The sequence below is a fragment of the Gobio gobio genome (assembly GCF_949357685.1).
Source record: "Gobio gobio genome assembly, chromosome: 14".
NCBI lineage: Eukaryota > Metazoa > Chordata > Actinopteri > Cypriniformes > Gobionidae > Gobio > Gobio gobio.
In genome coordinates, this window is record NC_137107.1 from 38,768,550 (window position 1) to 38,780,615 (window position 12,066).

The window sequence follows — 12,066 nt, forward strand, 5'->3', positions numbered from 1 at the left end:
AATGAACGTGTCCTGTTGTCGAGAGGGGCGCAACTTTAGTAAACGCTCCTATGGGTCGTATTTCATGAATTAAAATGAACGTGTCCTGTTGTCGATAGGGGTGCAACTTTAGTAAACGCTCCTATGGGTCGTATTTCATTAATTAAAATGAACGTGTCCTGTTGTTGATAGGGGCGCAACTTTAGTAAATGCTCCTATGGGTTGTATTTCATTAATTAAAATGAACGTGTCCTGTTGTTGATAGGGGCGCAACTTTAGTAAATGCTCCTATGGGTTGTATTTCATGAATTAAAATGAAAGTGTCCTGTTGTCGATAGGGGTGCAACTTTAGTAAACGCTCCTTTGGGTTGTATTTCATGAATTAAAATGAACGTGTCCTGTTGTCGATAGGGGCACAACTTTAGTAAACGCTCCTATGGGTCGTATTTCATGAATTAAAATGATCGTGTCCTGTTGTCGATAGGGGCGCAACTTTAGTAAAGGCTCCTATGGGTCGTATTTAATTAATTAAAATGAACGTGTCCTGTTGTCGATAGGGGCGCAACTTTAGTAAACGCTCCTATGGGTCGTATTTCATTAATTAAAATTAACGTGTCCTGTTGTTGATAGGGGCGCAACTTTAGTAAACGCCCCTATGGGTCGTATTTCATTAATTAAAATGAACGTGTCCTGTTGTTGATAGGGGCGCAACTTTAGTAAATGCTCCTATGGGTTGTATTTCATTAATTAAAATGAACGTGTCCTGTTGTTGATAGGGGCGCAACTTTAGTAAATGCTCCTATGGGTTGTATTTCATGAATTAAAATGAAAGTGTCCTGTTGTCGATAGGGGTGCAACTTTAGTAAACGCTCCTTTGGGTTGTATTTCATGAATTAAAATGAACGTGTCCTGTTGTCGATAGGGGCACAACTTTAGTAAACGCTCCTATGGGTCGTATTTCATGAATTAAAATGATCGTGTCCTGTTGTCGATAGGGGCGCAACTTTAGTAAAGGCTCCTATGGGTCGTATTTAATTAATTAAAATGAACGTGTCCTGTTGTCGATAGGGGCGCAACTTTAGTAAACGCTCCTATGGGTCGTATTTCATTAATTAAAATGAACGTGTCCTGTTGTTGATAGGGGCGCAACTTTAGTAAATGCTCCTATGGGTTGTATTTCATTAATTAAAATGAACGTGTCCTGTTGTTGATAGGGGCGCAACTTTAGTAAATGCTCCTATGGGTTGTATTTCATGAATTAAAATGAAAGTGTCCTGTTGTCGATAGGGGTGCAACTTTAGTAAACGCTCCTTTGGGTTGTATTTCATGAATTAAAATGAACGTGTCCTGTTGTCGATAGGGGCACAACTTTAGTAAACGCTCCTATGGGTCGTATTTCATGAATTAAAATGATCGTGTCCTGTTGTCGATAGGGGCGCAACTTTAGTAAAGGCTCCTATGGGTCGTATTTAATTAATTAAAATGAACGTGTCCTGTTGTCGATAGGGGCGCAACTTTAGTAAACGCTCCTATGGGTCGTATTTCATTAATTAAAATTAACGTGTCCTGTTGTTGATAGGGGCGCAACTTTAGTAAACGCCCCTATGGGTCGTATTTCATTAATTAAAATGAACGTGTCCTGTTGTTGATAGGGGCGCAACTTTAGTAAATGCTCCTATGGGTTGCATTTCATGAATTAAAATGAAAGTGTCCTGTTGTCGATAGGGGTGCAACTTTAGTAAACGCTCCTTTGGGTTGTATTTCATGAATTAAAATGAACGTGTCCTGTTGTCGATAGGGGCACAACTTTAGTAAACGCTCCTATGGGTCGTATTTCATGAATTAAAATGATCGTGTCCTGTTGTCGATAGGGGCGCAACTTTAGTAAAGACTCCTATGGGTCGTATTTAATTAATTAAAATGAACGTGTCCTGTTGTCGATAGGGGCGCAACTTTAGTAAACGCTCCTATGGGTCGTATTTCATTAATTAAAATTAACGTGTCCTGTTGTTGATAGGGGCGCAACTTTAGTAAACGCTCCTATGGGTTGTATTTCATGAATTAAAATGAACGTGTCCTGTTGTTGATAGGGGCGCAACTTTAGTAAACGCTCCTTTGGGTCGTATTTCATGAATTAAAATGAACGTGTCCTGTTGTTGATAGGGGCGCAACTTTAGTAAACGCTCCTATGGGTCGTATTTCATGAATTAAAATGAACGTGTCCTGTTGTTGATAGGGGCGCAACTTTAGTAAACGCTCCTATGGGTTGTATTTCATTAATTAAAATGAACGTGTCCTGTTGTTGATAGGGGCGCAACTTTAGTAAACGCTCCTATGGGTTGTATTTCATGAATTAAAATGAACGTGTCCTGTTGTCGATAGGGGCGCAACTTTAGTAAATGCCCCTATGGGTCGTATTTCATGAATTAAAATGAACGTGTCCTGTTGTCGATAGGGGCGCAACTTTAGTAAACGCTCCTTTGGGTTGTATTTCATGAATTAAAATGAACGTGTCCTGTTGTCGATAGGGGTGCAACTTTAGTAAACGCTTCAATGGGTCATATTTCAGGGAAGTGACAAACAACCTATATAGGCGTATTGGTTTGAGGACATGTTGAAATTAACATTTTAAACATATGAGTTTCACTATTTCTCACAATTGTGACTTTATACTTCACAATGTGGCTTGTTTCGTCTCATAGCTGCAACTTTATATCGCCCCAATTGCATCTTAATTTCACATAATTATGTGGCAATTGTGAATTGTGAAACGTTTTAGTTTAGTTTTAGTCAAAACATTTATTTTTAAACATTCAAAAGTAACATTTCCAAAATGTTTCCAAAATGGTCAAATGGAATATTTCCTTAACGATTGTATAACCAAGAAAAAAAAAGGTTTTGAACATTCAGAGGACATTCAGAAATAACGGTTTCATAACCTAATGGCAACATTAGTAAAACGTTCAGAGAACATATTTTTGTTAGCAGGGTACAAGCGCACAACATCTAGACATTTTAGTTTCGCTACTAGAGAGAGTATCTTATCTGTGCTTGGCTGAAGATCTCAGATATCAGACTATATTAAATCACACTATCAAGGTTATCAGGGGTCTCTTCGTTCTGAAGCTCATGCCAGCGACGGCACAAGGGCCAACTGTGTAATCGATTGTACTAACTGTCACATAGTGAATATATTTTGGGTATACCAAGGGAGGAAGCTGTCCACATAATTTCACAAGCTAAAATGGTAATTAGTGAGAGAGAGAGAAAGAGAGAGAGAGAGAGCGAGCAATATGCATATATAAATAAATATATATATGTGTGTGTGTACGTGCTTCATAAAGTCTATCTTCATCATGGGAGTCACCCTCACTGCAGTGCCCCCCTATTAAACTGACTGGGCTAATTTGAACCTAAAGAGCTAAGATTTGCGGTAATTGCTGCCTTTTATTGAAACAAGGGATAGAGCACATAGAATGGTTTGGTTTCATTATTGTGGTGAAATTTGTTCTGTTCCAAAACCTAGTGAGCAGCCTAGATGGCATTTTAAGGCAAAAACTCGAAGAGCAGGCTTGTGATTTATACATTTATATTTTAAATTATTATTAAAAAATCTGAAACTGAAAATGAACACAGTGCTGTGCTTTTACTCTGAAACACACATCAGACTATATAGCCAAAAGTTTTGGGATGCCTGCCTTTACATGCACATGAACTTAAATGACATCACATTCTTAATCCGTAAGGTTTAATATGGAGTTGGCCCACCCTTTACAGGTATAACAGATTCAACTCTTCGGTTTTCTACAAGGTTTAGGAGTGTGTTTATGGGAATTTTGACCATTCTTCTAGAAGCGCATTTGTGAGGTACTGATGTTGGACGAGAAGGCCTGGCTCGCAGTCTCCGCTCTAATTCATCCTAAAGGTGTTCTTTCAGGTTGAGGTCAGGACTCTGTGCAGGCCAGTCAAGTTCCTCCGCAGTCATGTTTGAACAGGAAGGGGCCATCCCTAAACTGTTCCCACAAAGTTGGGAGCATGAAATTGTCCAAAATGTCTTGGTATGCTGAAGCATTAAGAGTTCCTTTCACTGGAACTAAGGGGCCAAGCCCAGCCCCTGAAAAACAACCCCACACCATAATCCCCCCTCCACCAAAATTTGCACTTGGCACAATGCAGTCAGGCAAGTACCGTTCTCCTGGCAACCGCCAAACCCAGACTCGCCCATCAGATTGCCAGACAGAGAAGCGTGATTCATCCCTCCAGAGAACACGTCTCCACTGCTCTAGAGTCCAGTGGTGGTGTGCTTTACACCATTGCATCCGACGCTTTGCATTACACTTGGTGATGTAAGGCTTGGATGAGCTGCTCGGCCATGGAAACCCATTCCATGAAGCTCTCTATGCACTGTTCTTGAGCTAATCTAAAGCCCACACAAAGTTTGGAGGTCTGTAGCTATTGACTCTACTGTGTGCCTCAGCATGTGCTGACCCCGCTCTGTGATTTTACGTGGCCTACCACTTCGCGGCTGAGCTACTGTTGTTCCCAGTTGCTTCCACTTTGTTATAATACCACTAACAGTTGACCATGGAATATTTAGTAGTGAGGACATTTCACAAATGGACTTATTGCACAGGTGGCAACCTATCACGGTACCATGCTTGAATTCACTGAGCTCCTGAGAGCGACCCATTCTTTCACAAATGTTTGTAGAAGCGTCTGCATGTCTAGGTGCTTTATTTTATACACCTTTGGCCCTCTGAACCCTGGCTAACATGCTTAGTGTTTCCCGCAGATGGCGAATTAATGAAATTTTGAATGTATTAGAAAATGTAACTTTTTGCAGTTTATTTAGTAATTGTTTAAGGCCATTTGGCGATTTCAATCATCATATAGTAACCAGCCAAACCAGCCAAATCTACACAACACAAAAAAATTCTCGGATTTGCTATATACTGTATATATAAAGTAAAGTAAAATAGTTTTTTATGAATATATATAGAATATAAAGTAAAAATTTACTATTTTACCCAACATGTTTGTTTGCATTGAATTTATGCTAGTTAGAGTATTGTGTTGTTAGCTTAGCGACATGCTAGCATCAAAATCTACTGGAGTCAGTTGAGTGTCAAGTCTCCCGTGCCCCATATAGTAAGTAGCCTGGAGCCGAGCTGATACACTTTTAGGGATAGGAAACACACTTGGTTGAGGAGTCAGTTGTCATTTAGTCATTTAGCAGACACATTTATTTGAAGTGACCAACAGTGACAGTCCCTGTGGAGGACACAGAGGTTAAGTGTCTTGCTCTAGGGCACAGTGTTGATTCATGGATCAACCCTTCTGGGATTTTAACCTACAACCTTATGGTTAACAGAGAAAATCTTTATCCACTAGTCAACTCCGCCTATTGCCCTCTTGGCCTGTGATCTGTATGTCTCACCGAAGGATTTTCTGACAGGTGATGAGGATACTTTAAAGCCCAAATGAAAGAATGAAGGACAGGAAGCCCAAGAGGTGACTTATTGAATGTTTTGCTGTGCTACTGGGATTACTGTACCTCTGGGAATAGATACTGTACTTCACATTTATATTAAGCAGAAGTTTCATTATGTAACACCATCAACAAGAAAATATAAAGCATTCTGATATGTAATCTGAAATTGAATCATTATGCTTCCACTTCCACTTGACTCTTGACTCAAGTCAGTCAATCTAGAACCCTAAATTTAAGGAAGATATACATCTGTAAATTGAAACACTCAAAACGTGAAAATTCTGTCACAATTTACTTGCCCTTCATTTAATTCCAAACCAATTTTTGTTAATGCCGTGCAAAAAAAGGGAGAAATGTAAGATTAAAGATATGGGTTTGAAACAAGATGAGTTTGAATAAATAATGGCTTTACAAATTGTTCACTTTAAAGTCAACATGAAAAAGCATCTGCAACCAATTTTATTTCCACATTGTGATATATTTCAGAGTGAAACAATATTGCGATGAATAAAGTCACTTTCCCGGAAAAAGAAAGTCACAAGACACAAGGGTGAGTAAATGATTTGGAATTTCTTTTTCCCTTTAAGTGCTTTTAATCTGAATGATGTATCTGTATGACTGCATTGATTTTAGAAAACACTTCCATGCATATTTAAAGTGTATTAAGATGCTCTTAATGCAGTTTGGGAAACATGACTCTGAATGGCATGATCTTGAATTGATTCTGTGTAAGCTGCTGTACATCTTCCTTAAGGGCCCAGACATGCTGCCACCAGTATTCGTTTTAGACAATGACACATCCATAAGAATGACGGAAGTGAATGGAAGTGAATGAATACTCTACCTTTTAATTTACCTGTATGGAACACACACCTGACAAAAGGCAATCTTCACATCCAGGACAGGAGCACTGCAGTTATATAAGAAACGTCTGTTCATAAATACCTGAAACACAGGAATACAACAAGAAGGTAAAGATCAAAACCTGAATGAATAGATAAATGGTCGGAATTTTCCCTCTCTAAACTGATATTGAGGCGGCTTTGTTCCGTAATGATCATTTCATCTCCAAATGTCCACACTTCTCAAGATGTTTCTTGTTGCAGATCAGGATTTGTGCTAAAAGAGAGAAAAAGCTGAGATGATAAACAACACTTTTTTTTTCCGTTTTCTCACGTCTACCATCTTTATTCTGTCTCAAAGCCCCTGGCCTGTGAATCTAACGGCTCTCGGCCCACTGAGGATCTATGCATTAGCTCTGTGTCTGAGGAGAACAGGCTTTCCAAGAATAGTCAGTGTCATCCAGGAGTCAAAGACAGTATGCTAATTTGGTTTGATAATTTCTTCCGCCTGTTTCCTGTTTTGTTTTTTTCCCAAGGGACGAGGAGGAGCTTTTGGTAAGCGCTGTGCACCCTGCCTTTTAAAGATACCAAAGCCCAGGGGATTAGCGTTAAATATTCATTAGTGTTTTCCAGACTTCATCTCCGCAAGCAGTAACAAAGGGATCAATCCATGTAGATGCACAATATGTGGGTCATTTCGTTTTGTTTTTTTATTCCTGGTTATAATTACTGATTTCATTTGGTGTGAATGTTAAAAATATATAATATTGATATAAAATAACATATCAAAACTTCAATATTACCAATAATAAACTAAAATTTGTATCGCAGATTATAACATCGGCCATCAACAATAAACTGCATATATATTCGGTTAAAGGGTAACGTTCACCCAAAAATTAAATTTCACTTACTCACCCTCGAGTTGTTCCAAACCTGTATGAGTTTCTTTCTTCTGTTGCACACAAAAAAGACATTTTAAAGAATGTTGGGTATCAGACAGGTGATGGTAGCCATTTATTTTTTTCCTACTATGGAAGTCAATGGCGACCGTCAACTGTCTGGTTACCAACATTCTTTAAAATATCTTCTTTTGTGTGCAACAGAAGAAAGAAACTTGTACAGGTGTGGAACAACTTGAGGAACAATCTTCTGTCATTGACTGATTGTGACAGAAAAATCTGAAGGCCAACCATCATTTTGACAGATTACACTGAGAGTGATCTATTGTAACTTGTAACTGTAATTCCCACCCCTGAACAAAATTAAAACTGCCACGAGAAGTCATCTGTCTGAGGCAATGAAGAAAAATCTAATGGCAATTGCCTCTGCATCAGTCTCCCTTGATGAAAACAAAGTCGATGCGGAACAGGAGGTTCTTATTATAATTAATCAGAATTGTATTTTAGAATAGTGCGTTGTTCATATTTGCCTGTTCAGGCACAACGGACATATTTTAGTGGCATCCTCTGTCACTGCGAGGGGGAAAAATACAAAAAACAAACATATATATAGCCTATATAAAAGCAAAAAGGTACAAGAGGTTGCGCTGTATCATGAAGTCACGGCTGAAGGGCGTTGTAAGGCACGATGCACAGCTTCAGCCGCGACTTATTCGGGATACAGCACTAGCCTCGAGTACCTTATTGCTTTTATAAAATCCTTACAACAAAATACAAATATTAAAGCCAAAAAAATATTCATCAATTCAACTTTCATGAAGTAACATCACTAAAAGCCTTCCTTCCGCTGGAAAAAAATCGTCCCTGACCGTAAACAGCACCTGGCCTTTGTCAGTCACGTGGGTTTGTTGTGTGTGACGTCACCGCGGTGCCATTTTTGAGGTATCTCTACAGACTGGCTCGTATTGAAGATATTATAAGAGTAGAGATAACAAATAAATAACTTGCAAAACTGGAGAAGCAAAAGAAAAATGAGAAAAAGCCGTACCGTGATTAACTCAATAAAGATGCTAGGGACCGTTATTTGGAAAAATTGTCATCCTTTCAGAACATTCAGATCCATATGAGCTGACTGAAGTTTGAGCACTGACCCCACATTGCTACCTCCTCCATCCTCATACCTCGACATTGTCAACTATCTTGTTTATGGTATAAGCGCATCCGCATATGCCAGTGAACAATTTAAAAACTATAAATCTCTTGAAGCCCATGGACATTTCACCAATGGCTGGGTACAGGATTTATTTACATTCCGACCTAAGGACTGCGACAACACAGTAGTATCAGCAAAGGTGGGTTTGCTGTAATGATAATGACGTCATGTTAACTGTATAATTCATTAATGATTAAGGATGGCTTGTTTAGTTTGAACGTGCAGCGAGTAGGAAGAATTTTTTATTATTTAATACTAAGTTGCCCCCTTTTCATGCATTTTTGTTCTTTATTGTATCAGTTACACAAACTACAATAAAACAGAAGTCATCATCATGAAACAAACTGTCTGACATTACTGAAGTAAATCAATTTATGTAGAATTTAATAGTGTACTTTATTATAGTACATTCGGAGATATGTTTGCAAAGGTGATTTTTTTTGCGTCGCACCGCTGCAACCCAAGCCATTTGACGCATCGTTACGTCCGCTACATGATGTCCATGTCCTTTCTTCAAAGTGGGAAAGCTAAAAAACCTTTCCCCGTAGTTTAGTTTTTGACCCTTTCTGTAATGAGACTTACTATTGCAGCCTATCACACAGCAAGAACGTACCGTTTTATCACTGAAAAGAAATTAATCAAAAACACAACTCTCTAACAACAGAACACCCCGGCATTGGTCAGGACACGGAAAAGCCCTTAACGGTTTATTAAAGGACAAGATATCACTGCGGACACAGATTTTTATTACGAACATAGGACTGAACTGAAGGAAAATGCTATATCTCACTCAATCGCTCACTCAATCTCTTTCTCTCACAATACTCTACATAATACAGTAAGCTTCAATTAAAGGGATAGTTCACCCAAAAATGTAAATTAGCCCACGATTTACTAACCCTCAAGTCATTCTAGGTGTATATGACTTTCTTCTTTCAGATGAACACAATCAGAGTCATATAAAAAAAGTTCTGGCTAATCCAAGTTTTATAATGGCAGTGACTGTTGCTCTGTTTTTGAAGTCCATAGAAAATGCATCTGTCCGTCAAATAACGTGCTCCACACGGCTCCGGGGGGTTAATAAAGGCCTTCTGAAGCGAATCGATACGCTTGTGTAAGAAAAATATCCATATTTAAATCTTTATAAAGTGAAGTTCCAGCCGATCGGCTTCTGTGGAAAAGTGTTGAAAGTGCCTTCTCGCAATTCAAGATGCGTATACACGACGTCTGACGAGTGTACCTGGTAACGGAAGCCTTTGATCGGCAGAGGCACTTTTAACACTTTTCCCATAAATTGAATACGGAAGGCGATCGGCCGAAACTTTACTTTAAAGTTTTAAATATGGATATTTTTCTTACACAATCGCATCAGTTCGCTTCAGAAGGCCTTTATTAGCCTCCCGGAGCCGTGTGGAGCACGTTATTTGACGGACAGATGCATTTTATGGACTTCAAAAACAGAGCAACAAATTCCTGCTATTATAAAGCTTGGATTAGCCTGGACTTTTTTAATATAACTCCGATTTTATTCGTCTGAAAGAAGAATGTCATATACACTTAGGAAGACTGGAGGGTGAGTAAATCATGGGCTAATTTTCATTTTTGGGTGAACTATCCCTTTTACAATATCAATGAGAACAAGCATGTCAAAAGGCTGTAAAAATTATTCAATACCAAAAAAATCACAATACTGCTGTTTTACTGTATCAAATAAATGCAGCCTTAGTGAGCATGACACTTAAAAAAACATCTCATCAACCCCAGTGTATATAGCCATAGGCTACCCTTCTTTGTTGTCCCAGCCATTACAAATCTAATGATAAAATATAATGTAGCCCTATATACGTATCTAAAATATGCAGAGCCCCTAAAAGGACAATTAGATGATGGAAAAATTATTTGTCAATGCTTTTGCATTGTGCTTTCCTGTAGCTCAAACAGTAGAGCATGGTGCTAACAACGCCAAGGTCATGGGTTCGATTCCCAGGGAAAGCAAGAATTGACAAAATGTAAAATGTGTACCTTGAATGAAATGTAAGTCGCTTTGGATAAAAGCGTCTGCTAAATGCATAAATGTAATGTAATGTCTTGCAAATGTTTTGCGTCACCCTGAGAAACTGTGTTTCAGCGAAAAACACGTACCATAAATGGCTGTGCCTTCAAGTTCAACACATATTCATAGATGCAGGTTAGGATGTGTCAGTGAAGCCTAGCACTTGAGGTGATGTTCTTGCTGGTTTTGAGTGGCAGCTTACAGCTGTGTGTGTAAATGGCATGAGCCTACAGCCCATGTGTGTTTGTAAAATGACTGACATTAACAGCGCTGCTTTCATTTCCTTTCCACAGCGGCTGCTGAATCTGCACTGCTGCTGCAGCTTCATGATGATAACCTTAATATTATTGATTAAAATGAGTCACTATGATGGAGAGTATGACCCAGAGAGAAGAGAGAGGGAGACATCTTAGAGAGAGAGATCTTAAATAGCTCCTGGTTCAGTAATTTGCGGGTTCTGCTCCTTAATTACTGTTTTCCTTCATTAATTGCTGTCTGGAGTTGGTCTAATAACAGTGCAGATGTGTAAACCTCTGATCAATACAGAAAGCTTCTCATAAACACATCCAGCGTCAAATGAGTGATTATTTTACTGCTGCAGCTGAAACGGTCTTTCACAGATTGAAAAAATGCCACTTGTCTCTTTTAATCAAAACAACATGCTTCACATGCAATACAAAATATTTCAATTCCTCCGTAGAGTAAAAACATTTTATATATTGGTGTAGCAGTCACGAATCACGAATCTCACAATTATCAAGTCCTCATTAGTTTAGTAAGGCCATGTGTCCACCAAAGCATTTTTTCACGCCGCTGCCCGGTGTATTCAATTGTTTTCAATGGAAGCGCTGCGTTTTTAGAACGCCATGAGCGTAGCGAGGCGCTGAGCAAGTGTTTCATCGCCGAGAGTTGAAGAATGTTCAACTTCGAGCAAAACGCAGCGCTCATCACTGTCACTTTTCACCCAGCCGTCCAATCACAGTGGAGGAGGGGCAGGACAAATACAACACCGACCAATTCTGCATGTACATCATCAACAGATGAAAACAAGCAGTATAATAACGGAACAAAATTATTTAAAACAAGAGCCGAAGTAAATACTTTACATTGTATCTGCATTTTTATATAGAATCAATACAGAATCAAACTATCTGTGAAATGAGATACTAGTAAGACTTCCGTGGATAATCCGTATCATAACAAGCAAAGAGTCCCAACTGAAAAAAAAACGCTGCCCTGCCAAAACGCTCTCAAGCGCCCACAGCGAGATAAAAACGCTTTGGTGGACACGCTGCCTAACTGTTCCTTTATACTGAAAGCATTGATTCAAACATTCCGACAGTCTGTTACCATGGCGGCAAACCAATACTTTTAAACAAATGAACTATTTCAAAAGGAGACACACAGCCGTCGGGGAGAACATCCTAAAGATTTCTGAAGGCACAAAGATTTTTATCACTCACAGTGAGATACAAACTCTTGAGATATTGAGAAGTTACTGTAAGAAATTGTCAACACCACTAACAGCACCAAATAGACTGTAAAAAAATATGGACGTAGTGTCTGTGACGTCACCCATAGGATTC

At 39.0% G+C, this 12,066-nt stretch overlaps 1 protein-coding gene across 17 annotated transcripts in view; it reads right to left on the reverse strand.

Annotated features, from left to right (window-relative positions):
* The window catches only part of mapk10 (mitogen-activated protein kinase 10), a 99,982-nt gene that overhangs the window by 53,617 nt on the left and 34,299 nt on the right, over nucleotides 1-12,066 (reverse strand). For 7 of the 17 annotated variants that reach the window (XM_079835073.1, XM_079835059.1, XM_079835070.1 and 4 more), the window contains exon 3: nucleotides 6,344-6,415. In XM_079835073.1, the coding sequence (XP_079691199.1) occupies nucleotides 6,344-6,415 (72 nt within the window). Of the gene's footprint in view, nucleotides 1-6,314; nucleotides 6,416-12,066 lie in introns of all 17 variants that reach the window. The other 10 variants (XM_079835062.1, XM_079835063.1, XM_079835069.1 and 7 more) reach the window with 2 other exon arrangements.